Source organism: Thunnus maccoyii, chromosome 18 (genome assembly GCF_910596095.1).
Source record: "Thunnus maccoyii chromosome 18, fThuMac1.1, whole genome shotgun sequence".
Taxonomy (NCBI): Eukaryota; Metazoa; Chordata; class Actinopteri; order Scombriformes; family Scombridae; genus Thunnus; species Thunnus maccoyii.
In genome coordinates, this window is record NC_056550.1 from 7,971,329 (window position 1) to 7,997,927 (window position 26,599).

Sequence of the window (26,599 nt, forward strand, 5' to 3'; positions counted from 1 at the left end):
TTATTAGAAGTAGCTTGTTTGTAAAGGTTTTTTTGCCTGTCCCTTTGCTCTTCCCTTCTTATACTTTAAAGACTGTCTGACCACCTCATATTATACATAGGGCTTTCAAAATTCCCTCTGCAAAAATGATATGCTAATAGTTTGATGTCACATTTGGTTTTTAACCTCCAGCAACCTTGATGATGTCATTCAGAAGAAAACATAACTGATTTAAACGCAGGGATGTGTAAATAGTGGTGTACTGTGTGTAATTACCTTTGTACAGGCCACCATGACCCAGTGGCATAGTAACTGTTGTGATGGGGATGGTATAGAAGAGGTTGAGGTGATGGGAATTTCACTTTATGTATTGTGTACTGATATCTTGTACAGTTCTTTAACACACTTTATTTACAACAGTATTTGTGTATATTTTATGAAGTAATAAAAACGAATAACGTTGCTCACACCTTTTTGCTGACCTGGTTATTGCGCATCTTATGCTTCCTGCTGTAGATGATTTGAAGCTGGTGTGTTTGTTTTTAAGTGGAGGTTGTGGACAAAACAGCACACGCAGTGCAGTCTAACCTGTACAAAGTTACATCATGTTCAATGGCAAAGACCCAGAGATGTGGAAAAGCGTCATTACGCATGCGCCAGAAGCGGAGTTTTTGCTGGCAGCTGCTGCTGTTGGTACAGTGGACTGCTGCTGGTGATGTGGATGAAATAACGGTGCCTAGTTCATCAGCTTTGGATGGGGAAATGGCAAGATAATACAAGTTATTTTACATGGACTATATTTTAATATTGTAACTTGAGTGTTTCGCTTGTTAAAAGCGTATTATATTTCTTTGCTTTGTTTTGACTTTACGGGGAGAAGCAACAACAAGCTAGCGCCAGGCTAGGAAGAAGAGCTAACGTTAGCTAGCAGCGCTCGGCGTAGTTAACGCTCAGCTGCCGACACTTGCCAGCTTTACAAAAAGGGACAAGTTTCCGGGTTTCAAAGAATGGTGCAGTGATTAGATAAGGGGCTGGCTTTCTTCTGAATGTTATCGTTTAGCCAATTAACTTTTTGTACTCCAAAAGGTTTGTAGTCGACTTGAGATGATGAGCTAAATTGATGCTTGGATTGAAACCAGCGCCGCACATCAAACAACTGCAGAGGAGGTAAGTAAAACAGCAGAATAGGGTAGGGTCATGAGCACTGAATGGTAGCTACTGTTTTTTCATTCTAGTGTGTTTTTCTGAACTCGCAGACGATTTCAACACAGTCAAAATTGGCAGCACTGAAGTAAATATTACAACTGCTGAATTCCTATTAAATAGGATGTGTCTTTCTCTAAAATGCAGTTCAGCTATGTGTATACTGTTATAAGGGTTGAAAGCTGGGAAACCTGCTCCCTCGTTCTTTGTGGGATTTGTTATAGCCACTCTTAGCACAATCACAATGACTTGTGATCATTGTTAAGTAGCCCTGTTGTCTTCAGTGCCTCTGGACGCAGCCTCAATAGCCTGATGCTTGACAGTATGTTAAAGGCAGCTCTCCTAGCCTGAGGACTTATGATGGCCTGTCACAAAGACTGCTGATTCGATTGAGGTCAAAGTACAATGCATGTTTTGAAACCTACCCAGGGGTGCAGTCAGCAGGATTGATGAGTTGTCCCTCTCTCTCTCTCTCTCTCTTGTCTGTGGCCCACTGGGAAGCACCGAGCTCTGTTGTTGTAGCTGCAAGCTGGTATTGCTAGTGTGTACATATTGAACACAGACCTCACCATGTATTCATTTTTCTACATATTGGATGATATGTACATAATATTTGTAATATGATACATTTAGATAATATGATATGATACATTTTTGATTTACATTCATCCAATAATGGTTGATGAACAAATAAGTAAAATCCATTTTCAGACAACAAGTCTACTTGATGGTGGTCACACACAAATGCATGGTTATTCATTGTGCAAATTCAAAGTGGAACTGTCTGCTGTATCAGAAATTATTGTGCAAGAAGTTTGACTTAGTAATTCCTTTGCAATGAATAAGATAATACATTATATAACTGATATATTGCCTAGCCTTTAATTACACCATTTAAAAATGTCAGTCTCATGAAAAAACAGTTAAATCACATTCTGACTGGTACTTCATTTTACAGTCCAGACATCACACTGCAAAAAGTTGGATTTTCTGTGCCACCCTAAATTGATTTCCTTGCAGTTTCTATGCATAAATACTTAAACATATTATGGTGTGTGTGTGATACGCTGATGTGTTACTGCATTGCCACAGGCTGATTGAGGCTTTGGCAAGCGGCATGAGTCATCCATGACCACATCAAGAGCCAACCTATATTAGCTGTTGCACAGGATTATTCTTAAACTAGTTTTAACTGTGAAAAATTACATTATAACCTTCCTGGAATCCACACCAAGACACTGACGTAGTTGGAGAGACGACAGTACTCAGAGATCCTTGATGATTTGATTGTGAGGGTGGTGGCACATGGAGCATCTCTGTGGATGCTTTTAATGTTGTTACCTCCAGTTTGGCTTGTCTTGTTTTCATTTGTCCAAATTAATGCTGTGTAATTATGTGAAACACACCACCAGTCTTATTTTCACTTCTTATAAATTATTATTGTAATTTCAAGGTCTGTAGATTTTCCAGTGGATGTAATATCTACCCATTATGTTGACATGGTGTGAATGCAGTGTAAGCATTAGAGTTGATACAGCACAAACCTAAAAACCTAATAAACAAAGGCAACTCAGCAGGTTCTGAACTGTCCAGTGCTGCACAGTTGGCTTAGTTATGTTGAGAATGAATGTTGAGTACAAATGTGATACTTAAAGCCGCTAAACAAAGGAAAAAATAGCTTTGCTGTCATACAAGTTAATTTACTTAATTTTTACATCAAATTTTTCATATCCAACTCAGTGTCTTCCATCTTTACCAGCTGCAGCTCTGGTCATTTAACAGCCACCTTTGTGGAGTGGAACAGAAACCATAATGAACACCTTTTTGCATTTTAGAGAGTATGTATTTGGATGAGCTTTCATTATAATTTTATAGTTTTACTCTATTTCAGTTTCATGTCAAGAGTGTACCTTATTGCAAAGTCCACAGTACATGAAGGTAACAGGCTATGGTGCTTTGGTGCAGATTTGTGGAAGGGTTTTTGAATACTCTGAAGAAACATGTTTGTGTTTAGCGCTATTTCCAGCACCCATACACTTCTTCCTGCCCTCAGCAAAGCACAGAGAAAAAGAAGGGGAGAAATTGGGTCAGCAGCCCTCAGCTCATTGCTGTCACACTGATTCGCTGTGTTCAAATGATTCAGGCTCTGCTTACCCCCCCCCCTCCTCCTCACATGTGTTGGTGTGTGTGGTTTTTACACTCTTTACCAGCCTTTCCTCTCCCACCTACCTTATGCCTCCTCTTTCTACTTCGCCTGGTTTGATCTTTCTTCATCTGTCTATCCACACAGTCTCTTTTGCACTGCAGATCTGTGCACTGCCCTACTTTGCTCTGCTCTGTATCTTTTTCTGTTTTCTCATTCTAACATCAGCAGATGTTTGCTTGAGATTTAGGTCTTAGACTGTGCCAGCCTGTTACGCTGTGTTTTACCATTAGTGTTTCATTCAGGCATTACCCTGCATAGCCTATTCTAACATAAGCACATATACATGCATACAGTGGTATTATGTATACCATTGTATACATAATACCATTGTCTGTTGATGTACATTATAAGTCATAAACTGCCTGAAAAAAGCTCTTCTTTGCTAATCCAGTCCTTAAAATCTCCCTTCCCTTGTTGTTGGTCTTTTTCTCCTTTATCACCTAGAACTTGAGATTGTACTTGATTGTTGTTGACTATAGGTTACTACCTATTTAAAATGTCATGGCTAAATTTATTTGTACTACATAGAGAAAAGCTAAAGTGAGTCCCTAAATTTCTCTCTGTTCCTTATACCCCCTTTTTTTATACAGATGAGTCAACTTTGGCGGCGAGACATACCCCTGTCAGAGAGGTTGGGGAATGACTCTCCTGTCGGCCTTGCCCCGGGGGCCCCAGCCACTGTGGCTCCACAAGGGTCCAACTCTTCGTGGGTACCAGAAGCCCCAGTGGTCACACCAGAAGAGCCAATTTTCCTCATGACCTCCACTGCCCAAACTATATCAGGTTTTTTTGTTTGGACAGCTCTTCTGATCACGTGTCACCAGGTAAGGAGAACCTGACATTATGAGGTTACAGATAATCTGGTTGTCAGTAGAGGTGTGAATCTTCACTGGCCTCACGATTTGATTCAATAATTCAATTGTGATTCATCTGTCAACAGTTCGATTGCAATGTATCACATCCTCAATTTTCTATATTACTACACATGGCTACTTTTTTGTCAATTAATACAAGCAGTCAGATAAATCTGAACTCCCTTTTTATTTAGAAAGTGCTCTCAAAAATCAGACTACAACAGTCAATAATATAAAAAGCTGCATCTTTTCAATAATGGTATCTGTGTGACCCACCTCAGTACATAAACATTACAAAAACACACAAGTAACAGCTTACCGACCAGCTTTCTCATTGACTCCATTACCTGGGCTTTGGTTTTGCTGTAGACACACTGAGTTATTTTCTTCACCTCAGAGTTGGTTTAAGTTGTCTAATGCTGCAGTTTGTGTTGGTCAGCCAGTCTTTTTTGTTATTGCTGGAGTTCACTGCTTTGCTCTGCTAATGTTAGTCTGTGAGTGACGGCCTAGAAAGTTCACAATATACTTCAAGTTCATTTCGCAAAGGTAATTATTTAATCATAAAATCAAAAAATGCGTGCAACCAGTGCAAGTTGAAGATGAACTGCAAGATAACTCTGAGTGGTGCACTGCCCTTGCAGTTGAGTTCCGCCTTTTTTGTTCTGTCAACATCATGTTATTAACTAACATTTAGAAAATCGATTTTGGACATTGCATCGCGATGCATCTTCGAATCAAAAAATTTCTACACCTCTAGTTGTCAGAGGGATCAAATTAAACTTCAACTATCATCATCTTATTGAACAACAATGTTTACTGGCTAAGTACCAGTGAAAAGGTAAAATACATCCAGAAAGTTGATTTGAAGTAATAGATCCATGAGTTTAAAAGCTCAACATATACAAAAACACTACATAGTGATTTATAACACTGGAAGGATTTTGCAACTATGCAAAGCTATCACAGCAGCAATTATTTTCTCCTACTTCTCAATGACTCCTTGGTAAGCAGTAAAATTATGTCCCCCATGTTACTAGTAATCTACCTTAAATGTGCACTTGCTCATATTTGATCAGCCAACAAACAAGTTGAGTCGGGTTCAAAGTTTATAGCTGGAGCTCTTTGCTGTGGGATACCTTGTTGCCAACGCTGTGGTGTCATTGCAATAAATCAGGAGGCTATTGTTTTACACTGCACTATCATCAGTCTGAATGCAGCATAAGTGTTGTTAAATAACACACAAAAGCCCTATCTGGTGACTTCTGGTATATCGCTCTTGCTAAGCGTGTCAGCTTAAAGGTTAAATGAGTGGTTGCATCTGTTTTCCGCCTATTGCCCACAGCGTTTGGTTAAGCTAGAATTCTGGGACAAAAACCTAAATCTTGCTCATGATCTTTCAACACCCACATCACCCACTTTTCTCCCTCCTTGTCTTTAACCCTCATGTACTGAAGGTGGGTTCTCTCGGCACAAATGGCTCCTTTTCCGCTAAAGCCAAGAACAGTTGCACAAATTCACACAGGAGCATTTTTTTTATGAGCCCCTGTTAATCTAAGGCCCTTTATGTGCCTGTACACACACCAAATGCACCTCATAGATTCTACATCCTGTGGGGAAAAGGCATTTTCCAAATGTTGAGCAATTTTTTTAACGTCGCTGGTCCACACTTCTTGTTGTACACTGTGTTGTAGCTGGACTATGCCTATATTTGATAACCGACAGTAGGGAGACAGAAATCAGAAGAGAGAGAGAGATGGAGAACGAAATGCAACAAATGTTCCCGGCTGTTTGCAAACTGGAGACGTTGCAATCCCAAGGCTAAGGTGTGCCAAGTTTGATTGAGTGATTGGCTGAGGTTAATAATACAGTTTGAAACACACACCAGCATGGGACTCTGCCTTAACTGCTGCTTGTTGGTAGCTGATAATAAGATGTAGGCTACATTAGATTTAGTAAATATTGACTAAGGGTGGATGGCGTGACGTAAAGCTATGAAAAAATAATGCAAGTGTGCACAGTGTTGTGTTGCAGTACAGTGCTTAAGTGCTTTTTGCCTTGTTTATGTCATTTTATCAGCCATCATGTTACAGTGAAAATTTTAGTAAGCGTCCCTTTTTATGTAAGTGGGATCTATTGTGCCTCGAGGCTTAGGTTAATGATTTGTTTCCCATTGTTTGCCGCTGCGCCTCACATACAAGGTTAGAGAAGAGCCCTCTGTCACTCTGGCAACAGGTTCTCCTGGCTTGACTACGACATCATCAAACAGCAGGGGATGTGTGTGTATGTGTGTGTGCGCGTGCATGCACACAGGAGGGAGGAGGGTCACCTAGCAATAAACCCTGTGAGCGGAGTGCAGTGTCTCGCTTGGCTTGTTGTCACCCACTATTTGTTATTTTACCAAAGGTGTGTGTCTGTTTACTGGCCAGGAAAGGTGATAGGTGGGACATTGTGTAAGTGGAAATGAGCCGGATGGAGCAGACAGAGTTGCTGGTGACAAAGGCCCACCCTGTTCTTCCTGCCGTCTGCTGCTCTGAATAGGAGTGATAAAAGCTCAGTATCAGTTACCCAAAACAACCCCCACATGTTGGCTCATGGACACAACACACACCTCATAGACACACAGTACTCCAATATCCTACTTAGGCTATACTGGCTGTATTTTGACATGTACAGACACACTAGAGCCTGAAGAGAAAACACATACAGGTTTCATGAGGCAGCAATTAGTTTCAGCAAACCCATTTATCCACCATATTCTAAGCTGGTTTTACAGAGAGGAAGCTGATGAATATTGCCCTCACATTTTCTTTCAATATAAATAATTTTTTTGCTTTGTAAATATATTTGTTCTGCATCCTGCCAATCTGCTGTCCAGGTTAATACATCATAGTTAGTGGTGACAATTTAAAAATATCACAGTATATCAACTACATGTGTTTTCATCTGTGTTTTCTGATGTGGATGTGTATATGCACCTATATGTCACTGTTCCAGTGTATTTTCTTGACTTTCTCTCCCTGTTTTCATTATTTAATTGCACCTGTGGTTTATGCAGTATTCCTAGCATGAGCAGCTCTATTTAAAAGTCCAAATGATAAAATATGATGCCATCAAAATGGTTCTTATTCCTAATGAACATCCTGCATTCAGCCAACATCCACACACATTGTCATATAATAATTACCAACTGGGACACTGTGTGGTGACTGATGACATCAGATGACAGATTTGCCTCGTTTCAGGTTCCGGGAGTGACTCATTTTTGCACTGAATTCGTAACAGAGTCTTTCAAAGATAACAAGAATAACATAAATTCTACTGTAGAATATATTGTGTATTTGCTACTTACTAGCTAAAGCGTGTAAGTGCAGGAACTTGTGTCATTTATTCATTGCAAATTCTTGCTTAGATAATGGTGTCTTTCATGGGAGCACACAGAGTGTCTAAGATGTCTGACTTTATCACTTTAATGGAAGCTTAACATTTTTTCTCATTCCTTTTCTTCAGATCTACATGCACCTACGTTACTACAGCTCTCCAAATGAACAGAGGCACATAGTGAGGATCCTCTTCATAGTCCCCATCTATGCCTTTGACTCCTGGCTCAGTCTTCTTTTCTTCACCAATGAGGAGTATTATGTGTACTTTGACACAGTCCGAGACTGCTATGAAGGTGAGTGGATGAATAAACATGGTGCACCGAGCTGGTACACTAGTATCTTCTGCTGCAGGCTGGATGAAATGCTGCCATATTTGGCATGCACGCTGCAGGCCAATATTCACCACAGTGATGAGTGAATGTTTTGTGTTCCGATGTGTGTCTTTTGACTCCCAGTAGAAATAAGAGTGAGAAAATTAATGTGTTGTGATACCCCAGTGGCAGATGGCCTTTGCAGTATCTTCATTTGCAAAGGTTGCCATCTTTGTTCTCATGTCTCTGTGGCCTGTTGGGGATTCAGGGGAGGGGAAAGCTGTTTCCTAGCAACTGTATGAAAACCAGCAAATCCTTGAGAAGACTTTGAAAAGGCATCTCACTTGTGAGCAGATAAATCGTAAGCTTGTTCTTTATCCCACCAGCCTAGTGTATCTTTTTTCACAGGAATTTAGTATTCATGCAGAATTTGAGAATAAAACATTTTGTCAGTGGCAATTTGCTTTTGTTATAACATCCTCACAAGTGCATACATGTTGTGCTGAAACAAAATAATTGATCAACAGGAAGGCAAGCATGCCAAATATTAGCTGATTCCAGCTTCTGTGAGGATTTGCTGCTTAACTTGAACTGCTGGTTGGATAATTCATTTGAATCACCTCGGATTCAGAACGTGTGAAGGACATTTGTCACTAATTTCTGACATTCTGTAGATTAAAAAATAATTGATTAATCAAAAACATAATTGACAGATTAGTTGATCATGGAAACGATGGTTAGTTTCACTCCTGCACACTTATACATTATGTTATGTACAAGGCTCTTGATGGCATTGCAGCGTCTGTGGCCTCAGGGCAATGTATTACATACAGACACAGTGAGTGCCATCTACTGCAGGTAAAATGTGCACATAGTGCAGTTAGTGCACAGTATGAGAAACAGGCACTTACAATCTTTTTTTCATGCAGTCTGTCTTCTCATTCACACTTACACACACACAAGCTATGTGAGCTCAGTCAGTAGAGGACTATGTGTTCCTCTGTCAAACTGTACCTTAAGTTCAGGTTGAATTGCTACACATTTGCACAAAAACTTTGCGTGTTAATGGTTAATCAAAAGGTGCACATCTGCGGCCCACCATGTCTCCGGTTATGATACTTCTGTGAAATGCTACCTTTCAGTACAAAACCTCTTTTTGTCTCTCTGTTTATCACACCTCAGTACATATTACATAATGAGTGAATGGTATAGTGTATGAAAGTAGATGTTAGTCTTTATGATATTAGTTAAAATAGAAGTGATGGACAAATAGATTCATTAAGGCACAGTAAAGACATGGGGGTCTTTTTCTAAGGCTAACATTGATGTGTCATGCTGTTATTATTAACACTCTTCTTGGATGCTTGTACTCTCAAAATGCATGTTTAAATTATTTTCATCTTTCATTCTGCCGGTGTTTTTCCAGCTAAAAGCAGAGATAGTACATTTTAGCGAAGAAATACATACTGTGCAAATTATGCGGCATTAACAAAGCCAACACCGTGTTGATTGTGTTCTGGCAGCGGTCGTCCATATGCTACAATCAGAGGCTTACTTACTTTTAAACTAAGACAGTAGACAGAGCTAAGCAGTGGGGAGCTGGTATCTGTGGGTTACCCTTAAATTAGCCTGAGAACACCTGCGGCGACAGATGAAAACACATTCTGCTCACTCAGGGACACCAACTACTGGGATCAGTATGCAGTCCAGTTAGGTTTATCTAAATCATATGTTACTTCTCAACAGGCTATAAATGATTGGTGTCTGCAGGATAACCAATACATTATTGACTAGTACACAAGATATGATGTCAGTTTCTATCTGCCTATATGTAAAAGAGAGTGTGGATATTAGAGGTAAAAACAGCTATGTCAGTGTTTTTGCATATTTAAGGCACCATCCATGACAGATGACAGATCTCCTTTCAGGTTTATGGGCTAAACTGCTGAGCTATGGATGCATTGTCTGTCTGAAGACTAGAAATCTGTTCAGGCTCTGTCTCCATCTGACATCTGTCATGTTACAGCTAAAGCAACCAGTGTAACTTGTTGCATTGATTAGGTTGATTACATATCAGATCTGACCAATGGATAGAATAGAAAGGGATTAGAGACGCACCTGGTGTAGCTTCACATTTAGGCCTATGATCCTGGAAGAATAATGCCAAACCTCTCATGGTTGAGTATGATTTTGATCTTCATTAACAGAAGTTATGCAACACATTATATCACTGAATATCATAGCCTTAAATGTGTGTAGTCCACTTGTGTTAGATCAGTATTTCCTATGTGAACACATTTCTCTAAACCATTTCTATTATGTGCTTCCACAAGACTGTCCCATTATCAACTCCTCCACATCTGCTCTCTGCACTAGAGAACTATACCCTGTAATTATGCTCAGGCTTGAATGTAACTCTCAACATTACCCAATCATTTCCAAACCTGCTGATGGGGATTACTCACCTTTCTGCCTCGAAACGGCAAGCTCAGCAGTTCAGAAACATAACCGTTATTATGACACCAGGTGGATTACACCAAGGGTTGACGACACTGTATAACTAACCCACTGCTGCTATAGCTATCATACACCAACAGTGTTTTTAAATACAACATTAGCAGCATTGACATATCTTTATAAGAACTTTTGTATAAATGGTGACTACCTTCCTGTATGTATAAGAAGGTTACAGTGATGCTATATACTATTTTCCACACAAAAAGCCTCTTTCTATCTAATGAATGAAGAACATATTCGAGTTACAAAATAGAAATTGGTTGTAGATGTTTAACAGGATGTGGGGATGTTCTTACAGACACCAATGGTCACCCTTAAAAACCAGTAACCCTTTTTATGTCGCACTGTGCAGCCTTTGTCATCTACAACTTCCTGAGTCTTTGTTATGAGTATCTGGGAGGAGAGAGCGCCATCATGGCTGAGATCAGAGGGAAACCTATTGAGTAAGTCTTGTTTGCTCTCAGCTTCTCTTTTTATTCAATTTAATTCTCATTCATTATTGTTAACAATAACTTCAATGTTAAAAATAGCCTGCATATGTATTTCCAACAATGTTGACCTGTATGAACCTGTGCTTCACTTAAGGTCGAGCTGCATGTACGGGACCTGTTGTCTGTGGGGAAAGACCTACTCCATTGGATTCCTCAGGTTTTGCAAACAGGTACTAATCACCCTCTTTGCACTTATATTGTACATTGTTTAATTTTAAAAAGCAAAAGTCTGTTTTAATGATACAGATATAGGAACTCTGTAACAAGCTTAGCAGTGATAGTGCATGTTTTCTCCTGTGTACTACAAATAAAATATAGATCACTTTGCTGTAGACTGTAGGCAGCCATTGTGTTTTAATTCATTTCCATGAAGTATGACAAAGAATTGAAGCTTGTTTGAAATACTGTAGGTAACCCACCACAGTAACTGTCATGTCTTTTCTAGTCATTCAGATACACTTTATATAACACAGCGATGCATAGTGTTTGTACTCAGTTATACTCAGTAGGATCAGCTGTAATAGTAGCACTACTTTAGTCACTGATATAATTTTAATCTCATAAATATTCCCTCTATTGAAAATTCCTTTATAGTTAATTTGTATATTCTAATAAAGACTATGGATCTTAAAAGTGAAACAAAGAGGTTTAGCGTGGCTGCTTTGTATTCTGACCCAGTATTTCTCCTGACATGTTAATTTTTTCCTACCATTTTTACTTCCCCTACACTCACTCTTTCTCACTCTTACTTCCTCAGGCAACTCTCCAGTTCTGTGTGGTGAAACCGCTGATGGCAGTGATCACTGTCATTCTTCAGGCCTTCGGGAAATACAGAGATGGAGACTTCAAGTATGTTTCCACAACAACTTATTCACTGTCATCCACAGCATAGACACCTTCCTGGGCAGGGATTTTCTTGGGCTATGACTTCCTGTGTTATGTCACAATACCGCAGACACTGACTGACTTCAGCCAAATGTCTTTTCGGACCATTATGGCTGAGTTGAATGGGTTGAACTTTCTGAATGCAGTTAATTCATATCTGTAATGAGTAATAATTTTCAAAAGATACACATTTAAGTCTCTTAAGCCTTTTGTGTCATGACTAAACCACATTCTTTTCTCTGTGCCTCTCTCCTCCAGCGTGGCCAGCGGCTATCTGTATGTGACCATTATCTACAACATCTCCGTCAGCCTGTCGCTCTACGCTCTCTTCCTCTTCTACTTTGCCACACGTGAACTGCTTGTCCCGTACAGCCCTGTGCTCAAGTTCTTCATGGTCAAGTCAGTCATCTTTCTCTCCTTCTGGCAGGGTAAGAAAACCACATTCCAAACTTGTTAACACACAGCAGCACACATACCCATGTAGGTATGTTTTTATCCAAATATCACATTTTAAGTGAATTTCCAAAATGGTTGGCAAAATAAAGTGGAAATCTGTAATTGTTCCCATCTCAATTTCTGGGTTTCCAGTCAGTTTTCTCATGCACAGATTCAAAATGCACATGAAGCATATGTATGAAAACTCACTTTATGATTCCCCTCTGTTTATGATTTTGGTTTTCCTGCTCTTTCTCTGCTTGTACAATTCAGGGATGCTGCTGGCCATCCTGGAGAAATGTGGAGCCATCCCTCAGATCAGCTCTGCTGACTTCTCTGTGGGCGAGGGAACAGTTGCTGCCGGTTACCAAAACTTTATTATCTGCATTGAGATGTTCTTCGCTGCTGTTGCTTTGCGGCATGCCTTCACTTACAAGGTCTACATGGACAAAAGACTTGACTCATATGGTAAGGGAAGTGTGTGTGTGTGTGGGTATGCCTGGGGGTATTAAGCTGGTTTCACATGGTTAAAGTAAAGCAAAATGTGTAAATATAGAGCCTATATGTTATAGTGTGTATCATAATCTGTCTGATCGTAAAGTTCTGTAATGGTTCTTGATACAATTTGATTTCTGCAGTCTTTCAGGACTGATCTGACCTCAATCTTTGTGTCTCACCATTGTTTCTTTGATTCCTACCTTTAACTCCTCTTTTTACCTGCTAAATATTTTTAAGTCTTTCTCTTTTCTTCTGCTTTGTTTTTCTGTTCCTTCATTTTCATCTTGACTTTCTTGTGTTCAATGTCTCTCTTTGTGCCCCTTTTTCTCTTTTTTTCCTCTCTTCTTCACTCTGCTGCACTGAAAGGCTCATTTCCTATCTATGGACAGTACGGTAGGTCTGATGTTAGCTGTGTTTTGTCTGTATCTGCCACAGTTCAGTATGTTTGTCCCTGTTACAGTACTTTTTGTTTGCTTCTTTGTGTTTGATTGTGGCTAAACATCCATTACTTTAACATCACTGCTGTTACAACTTTCTGTTCAGCATAAATTCAGTTTATATTTTTAAAGTCATTGGTAAACTGCTGTTTTGTTTTGTTTCCCAGTGTCCATTTTGCATTTAGTGGATTAAGCCCTTGAACATTTTTGCCTTTTCATTTCTCCTGGCACATTTGAAATTTGTTTAGTCTGTCCTGCCTAGGCTCAGTGGTCCCCTCCCACTCTCTCTCTCCCTACTTACCAAACATGCCCCTGCTTGCTAGAAGCAGAAAAATGTTTGTGCTGTCAAAAAATGTAGGCAACACGACCTCTAGCAATGTAAATTAGTAATGGAAACTGATTTTAAATCAGCTGTATTATTTGGCAAGTAATATGTCATAAAATGTTAAAATATGCATCCATCTTAACCTCCAGAAATATACAATCCACTGCTGCTCTGTTATATCATCCGCATGTCTGTATCTGTGGCATTCAGGGAACAGATTAATTTCTTCCATCCTGCTGATTAAATTCAAACATGGGTAGAGAGACATGCAGCAATGCGTAATCAAATTGCGGGCGTTGTGGTTATGTGGTATGCATCTCAACCAGTAGACTACCAGGGCACCCCTGACATAAAAGATTTATTTGGAAAATTCACTTGACAATTGGATGGAAACATAGTGTCAGTCTTTTTTTCACTCATCTACCACTTTCACCTCTCCCTCACCTGTCCTTCATACTGAGTGTCTCTCTATTGACATTCCACTCCTCTACCCCACCTCCAGGCCGCTGTGCCCCAATGAAGAGCATTTCCAGCAGCCTGAAGGAGACCATGAATCCAGGGGACATGGTCCAGGATGCCATCCATAACTTCTCCCCGGCTTATCAGCAGTACACCCAGCAGTCCACACTGGAGCGAAGTGGAGGGCCACCTCTCTCCCGCAGCCACAGTAACCTCAGCACCCGCGGGGACAATGAAAAGACCCTGCTGCTCAGCTCCGACGACGAGTTCTGAGACTCAAACACACACTCAGAGGCTCACTTTACTCCTGTAGCCCATATTTAATTTTTATCAGCCATGTGAGACAAATCAGATCTTTTGTCGCTATCTTAACAGGGAAGATCAGATTCTGTTTTTTTTTTCCACATTTAGACAATATAAAGATCAGATTTATGTCAGACTTTTGAATTGGTGGTTAACAGACTGTAGGAAGGGATGGAGTGTACAAGGAAAAAGAGGAAATAAGGGGATAAATTTGTGCAGTAGGAAAGGAGGGAGCTTTAATAGGATGAAGAGGTTGTTGCAGATTTAGTTAGGGAGAAGAATAGTGTTTACACATTAGGTTCATTAACTGGTCAAGTTGTGTTGATGTCATAGAGGCCATTACTGATACAAACACAATATCTATATTCATCCACTGAGTAAGATATATATGCTGCACTTTAACCACCACGGCAAAAAATATATGACACATATAAAATGTATTCTACTGCAAACAAGTGCCATCTTCACCTAACTTTCATGGCCTCCTTCATGTTTTACTTCATACTCCTCTTCACCCCTCTGCCAACTCTGCCTCTTACTGAAACATTGCCAAATAGAGGGAGCAGTACCCCGTGCTCCAGTTAATGAGACGCACTGTCTTAATATTTGATTTATATTCAAGCAAAACTAAGCAGCCTTTGAATTGCTGGGCTTTATTTTAATATATAAGAATTTAAACACGAATAATACTTTTGTTTAAATGTTGTATGACCTTGAAGGCATAACTCATTTAAAGACAAGTTTGTTGGAAAATTGTTATTCCAGAAATGTTATAAATATTTTGTGTTTGTTTCCATTTTGTTGTGGGTTCATATGAACTAGTGCATCAAAAGTGTGATAGTATATCTCCAGCTGGTGGCCTGACTGGGGCTTCTCCCACAGTGTTTTTGTTTGTGGAGCAGCTGTATGAGAGATTTTAAAGCTGGCAGGGAGACTGATGGAAGGACAACACCCACACAGATTACAGATTACTGAAGAAGCAACACTTCCCTGTAGAGCCGGACCAGCTGTGGTGTGCTGTGGATTGTAATCCCATAATTAAGGGCATTGCATGTAGCACAGATCAGGCCTGCCTCTGCCGGCACTGTTTATAATGGCGGCACTGCTATAGTAACAGTGAGTGAAGCTGGTTTTTACAGACAGATAAAGCCGTGCAAAGATATGTCAGTGCAAACAAGGTTTTTAAATCTGACTGGACTCACATCTGAATAGGAATATCTGGACATTTAAAAGTTGGTATGCAAGATAATAGGATGTTCAGGCGCTGTTAGAAAGTGGACATGTACAGGGACACACTATAGCACAACAGTGATGCATCACAAATGAAATGGAAAAAAGACTTAAGTGAGCCAAAACCTGCAGGCAAGGAAAGCCAACCACTGGTGTTCCTTTTATCTATTTTCAAAAGATAATAGGGACTGTGTTCGAGTTAATTGTTCATACTGTTACTAGGTGATGTTTAATATGCCTTTTACCAGCGGCCAGTATAGACGTTGCTTGTTGTTGTGATCTTTAATGTTTGATGGTGGAGCACAGCAGTATACATGCTGAGTAGATCTGTTGCACAGGTGACATTAGGCCCAATGCTGCCTCTAAATGTGCGCTCATTGTTTTCCTCTTATGTCATGTGCAGAATGCAAACAGATTTTTACTGACTGACTCAAGTCTATTGACTGAAGGTTAACATACAGTTACTCACAGTCCAGCAAGTAAGTGATGAGCATCCTCAACAGTGCACACAACGTACTTTCTAATGAGAAAATTGTATTCAGTTAGCAGTATAACGAAAGTGTTTGTTTAATTGTGGAATTCACCACCAGTGGATGCCAAAGTTGGTTTGCGGCTGTGACTGCTAACTCATATCTCTTTCAACCACCTCCTACACACAATAATTAATGCATCACTTTTGTATCCATCTTTGCACTGAATCTGTAGTGCTTCAGTTTAAGGCGAGGTTGAGTGAATTTGTTCTATTAATGTTACATTAACTTAGTGGTATTGAAAAAGTGAAATTCACTGCCTAATACTTTGCCCCTAGGTTAAAGCATATCAAGCTCAAGAATGTTGATTTAAAACACTATGAAACGATAGTTTTAATGCTGTGTGATTTTAAAAGCTGGATGTTAATTACAAAGCTGAATATATTAAACCAGGAAATATTATACCAGAAAGGAAAGAATGTTTAAGCATTGCGAAACATTCGTGATGATGACTGTAATGGCATTGCTTTGTATAGTGCTTTGTTTTAATATTTTTGTGTCTTAATATTTTAATTTTCATATATTCTCCTGTTTTATTTCTGTTGTATACATTTCAATTTGTATATTGGTAATATGATCTCATGTTTTTATGCTATATTGGTTTCTGTTGGTGTTGAAAAGGAAATAAAAGACAATAGACAAATGGAGAAAGAAATTTCTCCCATGTTGTTAAAAAAGTCAGCTTCCACTAGTTAGGCCTACTTAACAATCATCACAACAATGTGTCATATTTTGTGACATTGTACAATGATTTTACTTTTATCAAGTACACTTCTGAGGTATTATATATACTTTACTGAAGTATTTCAATTTCATGCTACTTTATACTACTACATTTCATTGGGAAATAACACTACACTTTTACTTAATATTTTACTTAATACTTTTACTTAATATATTTAACAGTCACAGTTACCAGTTACTTTGCAGACTAAGATTTTGGAAACCTGTAATGAGCATATAAAGTATGATGCACATTATAGTGTAAATTGGAGTTAAAATTGAACAGTGTATAAAATGGTAAAAATGAGCTCCATCTTCACCAAATGCTACTTACTGTTCACACCATAGTAACCATAATTTTCCAATTATATGTAAAAACAGGTCCATTCTGTCTGCGTAATGAGTACTTTTGGTATTTTTGCTGATAATAGACTTTTACTGGTAATGGGAGTATTTGTACTTGTATGAAACGGTCTGGATACATTAAACACCACTAGTACTCAGTAACGCAACGCAGTAGAAGCTTGCTTGCAAAAAATATTACCTTCGTTATGATAAAGTTTTATTGTGATTGTGTAATAAGTGTTGACGGAATATTAGAAACTCCCCTCTATATTGTCAATAATTAGTAATTCAATATATACAATATAACCTATTTACAAGTAGTTATCAGTAGATTTTAATCTGGTGGAAGTAGCGAGCAGCAAACGCAATCTATGTTATAAAATTTGTAAAATGTGTTTTTCCTAAATAGTGCAGCTAAGCTTAAATAATTACATCAGTTGTCCATCATACTGGGGGCGGGACTTTTCCGGCAGCCAGCCAATCAGTGGCTTCCGCTCGCCGACTGAGCGTGAGCACTAAGCTAACAACAACATAGCAGTACTGTTAGGCCTTGTTGTTGTGTCCATTTAATTCACGTCTAAATTTGTCATACCAAAAACACGGCTCGGTGTGATATTTGACTTTTCAATAAGCCTGTAAGAAAGTGGCAGTTTCTGCATCCAGTCTCCTTCCAAGCTAACGTCGGATATAACAGTTAGAGTGGTTTCCAAGCAAGGCCTGTAACGGTAACTTGGCAATAAGCGAAAGTCAGGTAACCTCTTCGCGAAAAAAGGCCCACTGACCCAACGGCAACATTAAATAATTTCTTCACCCAACATAGAGAGTGTGTATACTCAAAATGAGAGGCTCGTACGGAGACAGAGATAGAGACCGCGGCCGTGACAGAGGGTAAGCCAATATAGTAGTTATATTAGCATGTGAGCTAACGTTGGTTGTTATCATAAAAGGCTTGCATGTGTTTGCTGCGATAAACAGAGGTAACTTTAATATTCTAGCCCCGGAAAGTGACATAAATCTAGCTACAGAAAGTGTGTCTCGTCATGTTGCAGCAGCCCTCGTTTCGGGTCCAGCAGAGGAGGCCCACCCCCCGGTAAGAAGTTCGGGAACCCCGGGGACCGTTTACGAAAGAAGAGATGGGACCTGGAAGAACTTCCCAAATTTGAGAAGAACTTTTATAGTGAACACCTGGAAGTGCAGCGCATGAGCCAGGTATTTCTGTAATATGACAGTCTACTCTGATGCACGTCCCTAATGCAAAAATAGGTTTTCGTTCATGAAAGGAGAGACTCCAATAAAGAGCTGTACACTGGTGTTTACTATGTTGGTTTCACACACTCGACTGTTGTCTTGTACTTTCAGTATGAACTTGAGGAGTATCGCAGGAAGAAAGAAATAACAATTCGCGGTTCAGGCTGCCCAAAGCCTGTCATCAACTTCCATCAGGCACAGTTTCCTCGTAAGCACATGCATACATTGACATCCATACATACAGAACTTTTGAACTACACTGCCACTACAAGAACTCCACTAAATCTGCTGGCTACTACCAAACATAACCAGAGGATGTTATTTCTGCCTCTTCATTTAGAATATGTAATGGATGTCCTGATGCAACAGAACTTCAAGGAGCCCACAGCCATTCAGGCACAAGGTTTCCCTCTGGCCCTCAGCGGGAGAGACATGGTGGGCATCGCTCAGACTGGCTCTGGGAAGACTCTATCGGTGAGACACACATCTTCTTCTACTCCTGTAATGATAAATGTGGAATCATCACATGCTGGTAGATTACAAAGCAGCACAGACACCTCCCATTGTAAAAACAGAAAGAGCACATCATTTAGAGTATGCTTGTGGTCAGTTTTTAACTTTGAATTCAAGATAACAAATTGATAGTGCACAAATGTAGATGGAAACAGTTGCTACCTACTGTATGAGTGCATGCAGTTTGTTGATAGCTGTCAGTACACTAAAACTATGCAAACATTCACACTGGGCCCTGCTTATGCCAAAGGACCCACAATGTATTAAGATTATAGCTCAAATTTGACTGGTATGATATACAGATGAATGAAAATAATTTGTCTGCAAGACACATGAATTAGCCTCTTTTTATCTCATCCCTTGACCCTCTGCACAAGCCCCTGGCCCCTCCCAGGTTGTGTGTTGTACAAATGCTCTGTCGTGCTTATTGTTTCTGTTGTTTGATTTTCCTGATGCTGCACAACAAACACAATCCACTGAGCTCTCTCTTTTGTCTGTCCTCAGTATCTCCTGCCTGCCATTGTACACATTAACCATCAGCCCTACTTGGAGCGTGGAGATGGACCCATTGTACGTGAAGAAAAACAGAATACAGTAATTACTGAGAGTAGTCTGCTGTGGAAAAGCAGAGTTTACAGAAATTAGATTTAAAGCCATTTTAAAACAATTTTGTAGTGTCTACACCAAGCAGTGGATTGTTATGGCATTATATGTGTGCTCTGCAGTGCCTGGTTCTGGCCCCCACAAGAGAACTGGCGCAGCAGGTCCAGCAGGTGGCATATGACTATGGAAAGTCATCCCGCATCAAAAGCACTTGTGTGTATGGGGGAGCTCCCAAAGGACCCCAAATCCGAGATCTGGAGAGAGGTGAGTAGTATATTATACATTATTAATACATGATTCACTTTTTTAGTTGTTTGTGTCAACAACTAATAGTGATAAATCTGTTCTTCCTAGGTGTTGAGATCTGCATTGCCACTCCTGGTCGCCTGATTGACTTCCTTGAGGCAGGAAAGACCAACCTGCGGCGCTGCACATACTTAGTTCTAGATGAAGCTGACCGCATGCTGGATATGGGATTTGAACCACAGATTCGCAAAATTGTGGACCAGATCAGGGTAAAGCTAATGAGAGATCAGCTGGATCAAAAGCTTTTGTTTGTTATTGTTGTTTTTTTTTCTTTTTTGTAGTTGTGATTCATAGTATTAGTGTTTGATTTACAGCAGCAGAGAAATGCCTACTTTAATCATGTATGCATTAGGTTTTAGTATGTTTGTTACACTGTAAGTTTGCTTATTAAGATTTTATTTTTTCTGTCCCTTTTTTCAGTATCTGTCATTACCTGTTGTTTATTTGATGTGCTCTTTGCCTAGCCGGACAGACAGACCCTGATGTGGAGTGCTACCTGGCCTAAAGAGGTTCGCCAGCTGGCAGAGGATTTTCTGAAGGACTATGTCCAGATCAATGTTGGAGCCCTGGAACTCAGCGCCAACCACAACATCCTTCAGATAGTTGATGTCTGTATGGAGAGTGAGAAAGACCACAAGTAAGAGGCTGGTCACAAAGCATATTTTTCTCTGCCTGCTTTGGTTTGTTACAGTTTGTTTGGTTTGTAGCGTAATGGGTACATAATGTACAGCCAAGCCACAAGCTTAAGCCAGTTTCCTTTATTTCTAATTGCCTTTTCCTCAGGTTGATCCAGCTGATGGAGGAAATTATGGCAGAGAAAGAGAACAAGACCATCATCTTTGTGGAGACCAAGAAACGGTGTGATGACCTCACACGCAGGATGAGACGTGATGGGTGAGTACATCTAGCAAGAACACACTACTACCCTTTTATGCAAAACTAAGTAATCCCAGTGATTTAAGGAGGTTTTATACAGTTTAGTCTGCACTGTTTCTATGGTAAAAGTTCTCAAGTATGGTTTATCACATTCTGTAGCAGACCCAGAGCTCTGTGGGTGGAGGCAGACAAGTGTCTTAAAACTTAAAGCCACAATGAAATCAATCGGTTTAAATTTCATGATCATATCTAACGGGTTGCTGGTTTGTCTTCTAGGTGGCCAGCGATGTGTATTCATGGTGACAAGAGCCAACCAGAGAGAGACTGGGTGTTGTCAGGTACGACAAACACACTGACATTTGAACTCCTGTGGTTTAGTATTTTTCCATTTTCTTTGATGTTGTCTCTGAAGAAAATGTTCAGCTCCTAATCATCTATTCTTTATCTTGTGTTACAGAGTTCCGCAGTGGCAAAGCTCCGATCCTCATCGCTACTGACGTGGCCTCGCGTGGTTTGGGTATGTCCTGTGTGCTGAAGTGCAAAGCAAATTATTTCCTCAGTATAACTACACACTGATAGTGTACACGCACAAGATGTTTGACCATTAAATATGTAGAATAAAATAAACAACGGTGAGTATCTTTACTGCATGTGTTTTTTTTTTTTACAGTAGAATTTAGGGTCAAAAGTAAACCACAAACACATACAGATTTGCTTTTCTTTTACAAAACATAGGATGCTTCTCTTCTGAAGTATATAATATTTGAAGTAGGACTTCCTGTGAGGATTTAAGCCACTTTGCTCTATTAAATAACACTGAAAAACACTGAACATAGGAATGATGTTGAATGAAGTGTGAAGATGTAAGGGGTGAGGCTAGTGAAGCAGCCCCTTACAGGATGGCAGTCAACCTTTAACCTAATTCTATGTCCATTTGTTTTCTTTTCATTTTATTTTTGTTTGGTTTTTTTGTTTCCAAGTCTCTCTTCCGGCAACTAGAAGCACACAGGCCCTCGGGAGCCTGCAGCCGGACCTAGGCATGACAAATCGAAAGCTGACTCGGGGAGAGAGACGGCCTGATTAATCAGTCCCAGACACAGCCATCTCCAGTGAATACCTAGAACAGAGCCCACAAACAAAACTCTCCCCCCTTCCAGGACACTGGCTGCCTGGGCGACACTAGGGGGGCGAGCACGGGGTGCTGCTGGGCTTCCAAATTTGATCCTAAGGTCTGGGGTGGCTGTCAGGTGAGAGGGCGAAGAGGGGGGTATGGAGGAGGGTGGGCTCCCCTCAGCCATGCCATCATCACAGTGACGCACCACACCAGTTGCTGATTAGATAAACTCAGATTCACCCAGAGACTTTTTGATAAGTTTTTAATATCTGTGTAATTATTCTGATGGGATATGGGTCAAGAAACCTATGGATCAAGAGATACATTTCTATTAACAAACCATAATGACAAACTTTGGACAGCAAAAATTTTTTTACCAAAAAATTGTCCCACAGATAATACACTTAAATAGATGATACATCAGTTCTGTGAAGCTGAGACACAGTGGTGCGTTACAAGAAGACAGAGAGAGACAACTGCCAGGAAGTGAGGGTGGAAAAGCAGCCAAAGCCGGGCATGGACGGCTATGTTGGAGGCTCCCCTCTGAACTGCCCCCTGATGCCAGCCCCTGACACCCCCCACCACTGGCTGTGCCGGCCGGCCTCTCCCTCTGCGGACGTCATGTCTGGTCCTGGCTGGCAGGAGTCCTGGCCTGGAGGAGCCACCTCTCTATAATCGATTTCCCTCCCGTTCACTCCTTTTCCTATCTGTCCTTTCTTTCCCTCTCTGTTTCTCAACCTCTCTCACACATCAACTCTTTTTCTTACTGTTATTATCTGTCTTTGTCATCACCTCTCCCTCTCTCGCTCATTTCTCAAATGTTTCCTTCTTTCTTTTATTTATCTCTTTACTCTACGTCCTACCACCACCCTTCCCCTCCAACCTCTTATCTAGGTGTCCTATAATCTCCTTGTTGTTTTCTTTAAGTCATTTCTGACCCCTGTCCTTTGCCCCTTATCCCCACCTCCACTGTGTGTCCTGCTCTCAACCCCCACTTCGTCTTTAACACTTTGGCCATTTTTTCTTTGTATACGTCATACCAGACCACCAGTCAAGTCTGTAAATAACTCACAAGCACTTGATAACTTGCTGAATCCCCCATCAGGGCTAAAGTAGCACAAATGTCAGGACTCAAATTCCCTGGCAGAGCCCATGCCGAGATCCGTCTTATAGAACGTCCACAGTCTTCTCCTTAGTGTCTGTTTCTTGTTACTAAACTTGAAAAGCTGGGCTCTATGATATCACTGCCATTGGAAGTGACCTGGGAGGCATTTGGCAACAAACCAAGGCCGCCAAAGCCCTTAAGAAAATCTACCACTCCCACTACCCCACATCTTGATGTTACTGCCACCCACTAATGTATGAAATAGCCGTGCAAGTCTCCCTAACAAAGAATTTAGATCTTTGAAGTTAACATGAAAGTATCCAGTAAATACTCCTCCATCCTTTACCCAGTAATGTCTCCAGGTCAAAAAAGGCTGGGGGACATGGAGAGACCTAGATAAGACTAGAGTAGGACCGCATCCCAGCACAGTCCAGCTGGAGCTCTGGCCCAGGCAGTTTCCAGCGTTGGGAGTGTTGTGGAGGAGTGGCGAGGTGGAGGAAGGGACTGCATTTGTCCTGTGCGCTCTCCTCCTACCCCTGCAAACCTCCCTGGACTGGTGAGGGGTAGGGGGGCAGAGGGGTAACTTTGTAAGTCATCACTAAATCTCTGATACAGGGTAAGTACCTTAACCGCCCTTCCCCATTTTCTCCTCCTCCAGCCTTCATCATTATGCTTCCAAAACAAGACTTGTTTTTTCCTCTAATCAGCAGTGTTTTCTGAGCCCTCTGTCAACTGTAATGAGAAACAGACCTCTAATTCGTTTTAAACTGATGTTTTTTCCCCTAAAAAGGAAAGTAACTTTCTCTGTTAATTCTTACACTTTAACAATTAATGAGCAATCACAAATTCTATTTGTAGGGTCACTTGCCTCTCAAAATTAGTTTCTCTTCTTTAAAATTTCCCAATTCTTAAGCAGACCACTAATTTTTTTCATCACCTAATTCAGTTAATCTATAGCTTTGGCTGCACCTATCTCCATAAGCACTATACTAGATTATATAGCCCTGTTTTGTAATTGGCATGGTAAGTATCTTCATTTTCTAATTGTGTATTGTACAAATAGTTGATCTTTTGACAGGTAAGTGATGCTTTCAGAGGATGATGGGTGTCTTGCAGGTATTGTCTGTCTGAATGTTTCCAGTTCCAAAAGCACAAAACTTTAAATTTCAATGGAGTAAATTGATTGATTGATTCAGTTGCCAGCCAGGGTTATTTTTGTCCTGACTTCTGTTTTTGTCTTTTCCCTCCCTGCAACTGGTCCCAACACATCACCCCTTCTCTACCCTTTACTGCCTCAAATGTCAAGATGTGGAGGATGTCAAGTTTGTCATCAATTATGACTACCCCAACTCATCAGAGGACTACATCCATCGCATCGGCCGTACGGCCCGCAGCACCAACAAAGGCACTGCATACACTTTCTTCACTCCGGGGAACCTCCGCCAGGCCCGTGAGCTGATCCGGGTGCTGGAGGAGGCCCGACAGGCCATCAATCCCAAACTGCTGCAGCTGGTTGACACCGGACGTGGTGGAGGTAAGGGACGCTTCCTGCTGGATTAGAGCAGGCAATTTGAGGGGGCTGCCATCCCCCTTGTTAACCTGCCATTCCTCCTCTCCGTCCTCTAGTAGCAGAGAGAGTGCAGGGGCAGAGGGGTTGTTTAGTTGAATATGTTAGTCTAGTCTGCCTGACTCATTGATCCTTTATCTGAATGAGGTTTATGCAAGTTAGAATCTGTGGCCCCGAACATTTCTCTGAAATATCAGTAGCCTAAGTGTGCTGTGTATTGATAAATCCATGGTGCTGTCCTTGGTGCTGAAGTAGTCCTGCCCTTCTGTAAATTTTGTCTTGGATCTATAATATTCTAATATTCTCTAAACTATATACTCAATTCTATACTATATCACTATATGATAATCCTGCAGTCCTAGGGTTGCCCCCCCCCTTAAAGATAAACAAATCACCTACTGCTTAACATGATTAAATTACTTAGCTGCTGTCAGTACGAAAGAGGAATCAGTTTTGACTTGGTAAAGGGATAATCTAGTCTTGTGGAATTCTAGTATTGTCTTTAGTATGACGGTATTATGAAAGATGGGATTAACAACCTAACATGAAATACACTTGACTGTGCTTTCCCATAAATAACTTGTTGCTAGTCTGATGGCCAACGTAGCAGTTTGATGGTAGTGTGTCCTCCCCCATCCATTTCTCATTTCCAGGTGGCCGTCCCCGTTTCCGCGGCGGCTCTAATTCTAACAATCCCAACCTAATGTACCAGGACGAGTGTGATCGTCGAATGCGTTCTGTGGGTGGGGGCAGCAGCACCAAGGACAGCCGCGGCAGCAGCAGCTACAGCCGTGACAGCCGAGATAGCCGTGGAGGAAGCACCCGGGATGGGGACCGCCCCTCCTCCTCCTCTTCCTCCTCTTACAGAGAACGCAGCAGCAGGGACGGAGGACGCAGCTACAACTCCAGCTCCAACTCATACAACCAGTACCAGAATAACAGCAGCAGCAGCCAGTACAGCAGCTCCAGGGGTGGCTCTGGGTCAGGGGGTGGTGGAGTGGGCCAGGCCCCACCTTCTTCATCAGGCCCCCAGCCTCTAATGGCCCAGCAGTTCAACCCTCCCCAGCCCATGATGGGCCTGATGGGGCACTCGCCATTTCAGTTTGCTCCTCCACCGCCACCTGCTCCCTCTGGTAGAAAGTAATGGGATCTGTGCACCACAGTCACACACAGCACAATGTACACTGCACCCATTCTCAGATTTGCTTTAGTCTCAAAAGCCGTCAGAAATGTTGTGATTGCAACAATTTCGTCCTTGGAAGTTGACCACTGTAACATCAACATTCCAATTATGAACTTGGTTTCAAGACACCAGTGCACAGTGCTTTAAAATTCCAAATTTCTTCCAACATCAGCACAGTTTTGAAACATTTAGACTGGTTCCCAGTTTGTTTCTAAAGTGGTCAACTGTTTTGACTTTCCTTTAAAGTCAAATTAATCAGCAGTAATTATTTAGTTTGACAAAAGCTTGTCTGTTTCATTTGACTTAGTTTGTCAAGAATGTATTGAAAAAAAAATCTTTGAGCAAATGTGCTGTTTTTGTGTTGTGAGATCTGTGATTTTTCTCTTAAGGTGTATCAAGGTAGGTGCTGACGATACTTCTTGTTAATAAGCTAAGTTTCTTTTTTTAGGTTCAATATCTTTATTTTTGTGTTTGAAACTTTGTAAGCTACAAGATCAATTTTAATTGATTTAAAGAAAAACATGCGAGATCCATATGTATTTTGAGCAAAATTAGGCTTAAAAATGTTTTGGGGTTTTTTTGTTTTTTTTTGATAATGGGATTTTCTTCCTTCTTTTGAACTTCATCTTGACACCCATTTCAGAACAGTCTTTATTTCATTACATTGATATTAATTTAGGCCTCTGAGAGGCAGCTCTATGGGTCTTTTGTGTAGCCATGGCACCGGTTAGAGTCATGCATGTAAACAAGCTTTTCTTTCACATTTACAAGTTTGTGTTTACTGACAAATCTCCCGAGAGCCATGATAGTTTACCTTATTCAATTAATCACCAGTGTGGTCAAGTCTTTGCAACAGTGACGATTGAGCGTTTCCTAGTTAATGAGAAGTCCCTTTTTAGTTTGTTTTTCATGTTTAATAAAGCTCCTCAATGTATCATCGTGTGCTCTTGAAATCCTTGAAACTAAAATCATG

General features: G+C 40.7%; 2 protein-coding genes across 3 annotated transcripts; both read left to right on the forward strand.

The window, feature by feature from the left end:
- The first annotated feature begins 633 nt into the window (after window positions 1–633).
- Window positions 634–16,690, forward strand: LOC121884914 (transmembrane protein 184B-like). The gene is made up of 10 exons (XM_042394019.1): window positions 634–711; window positions 1,066–1,146; window positions 3,979–4,212; window positions 7,750–7,915; window positions 10,803–10,893; window positions 11,036–11,111; window positions 11,699–11,790; window positions 12,085–12,254; window positions 12,535–12,729; window positions 14,024–16,690. Exons 3-10 carry the CDS (start codon window positions 3,979–3,981, stop codon window positions 14,251–14,253), a joined length of 1,254 nt encoding a protein of 417 aa, XP_042249953.1. The 5' UTR covers window positions 634–711; window positions 1,066–1,146; the 3' UTR covers window positions 14,254–16,690.
- Window positions 16,691–17,588: 898 nt separating this feature from the next.
- On the forward strand, window positions 17,589–26,560 carry LOC121884909 (probable ATP-dependent RNA helicase DDX17). Of its 2 annotated transcripts, none has more exons than XM_042394010.1 (13): window positions 17,589–17,999; window positions 18,161–18,320; window positions 18,471–18,567; window positions 18,700–18,833; window positions 19,377–19,442; window positions 19,598–19,739; window positions 19,830–19,990; window positions 20,246–20,418; window positions 20,565–20,675; window positions 20,934–20,995; window positions 21,115–21,174; window positions 24,183–24,410; window positions 25,097–26,560. In XM_042394010.1, the coding sequence occupies exons 1-13, from the start codon at window positions 17,950–17,952 to the stop codon at window positions 25,585–25,587; spliced, it is 1,935 nt and encodes a 644-aa protein (XP_042249944.1). In that variant the 5' UTR covers window positions 17,589–17,949; the 3' UTR covers window positions 25,588–26,560. The 2 variants fall into 2 exon arrangements, with proteins under 2 accessions (XP_042249944.1, XP_042249945.1); XM_042394011.1 differs by having other exon boundaries at window positions 18,164–18,320.
- The last annotated feature ends 39 nt before the right edge of the window (window positions 26,561–26,599 follow it).

Bases quoted from the DNA above. Each gene is read 5' to 3' on its own strand.
- LOC121884914 (XM_042394019.1), top strand. From the start codon at position 3,979: ATGAGTCAACTTTGGCGGCGAGACATACCCCTGTCAGAGAGGTTGGGG. The intron at 4,213-7,749 runs GTAAGGAGAACC...CCTTTTCTTCAG, and splicing joins TTCTGATCACGTGTCACCAG to ATCTACATGCACCTACGTTA. The intron at 12,730-14,023 runs GTAAGGGAAGTG...CCCCACCTCCAG, and splicing joins CAAAAGACTTGACTCATATG to GCCGCTGTGCCCCAATGAAG.
- LOC121884909 (XM_042394010.1), top strand. From the start codon at position 17,950: ATGAGAGGCTCGTACGGAGACAGAGATAGAGACCGCGGCCGTGACAGA. The intron at 18,000-18,160 runs GTAAGCCAATAT...GTCATGTTGCAG, and splicing joins GACCGCGGCCGTGACAGAGG to CAGCCCTCGTTTCGGGTCCA. The intron at 19,740-19,829 runs GTGAGTAGTATA...TGTTCTTCCTAG, and splicing joins AATCCGAGATCTGGAGAGAG to GTGTTGAGATCTGCATTGCC.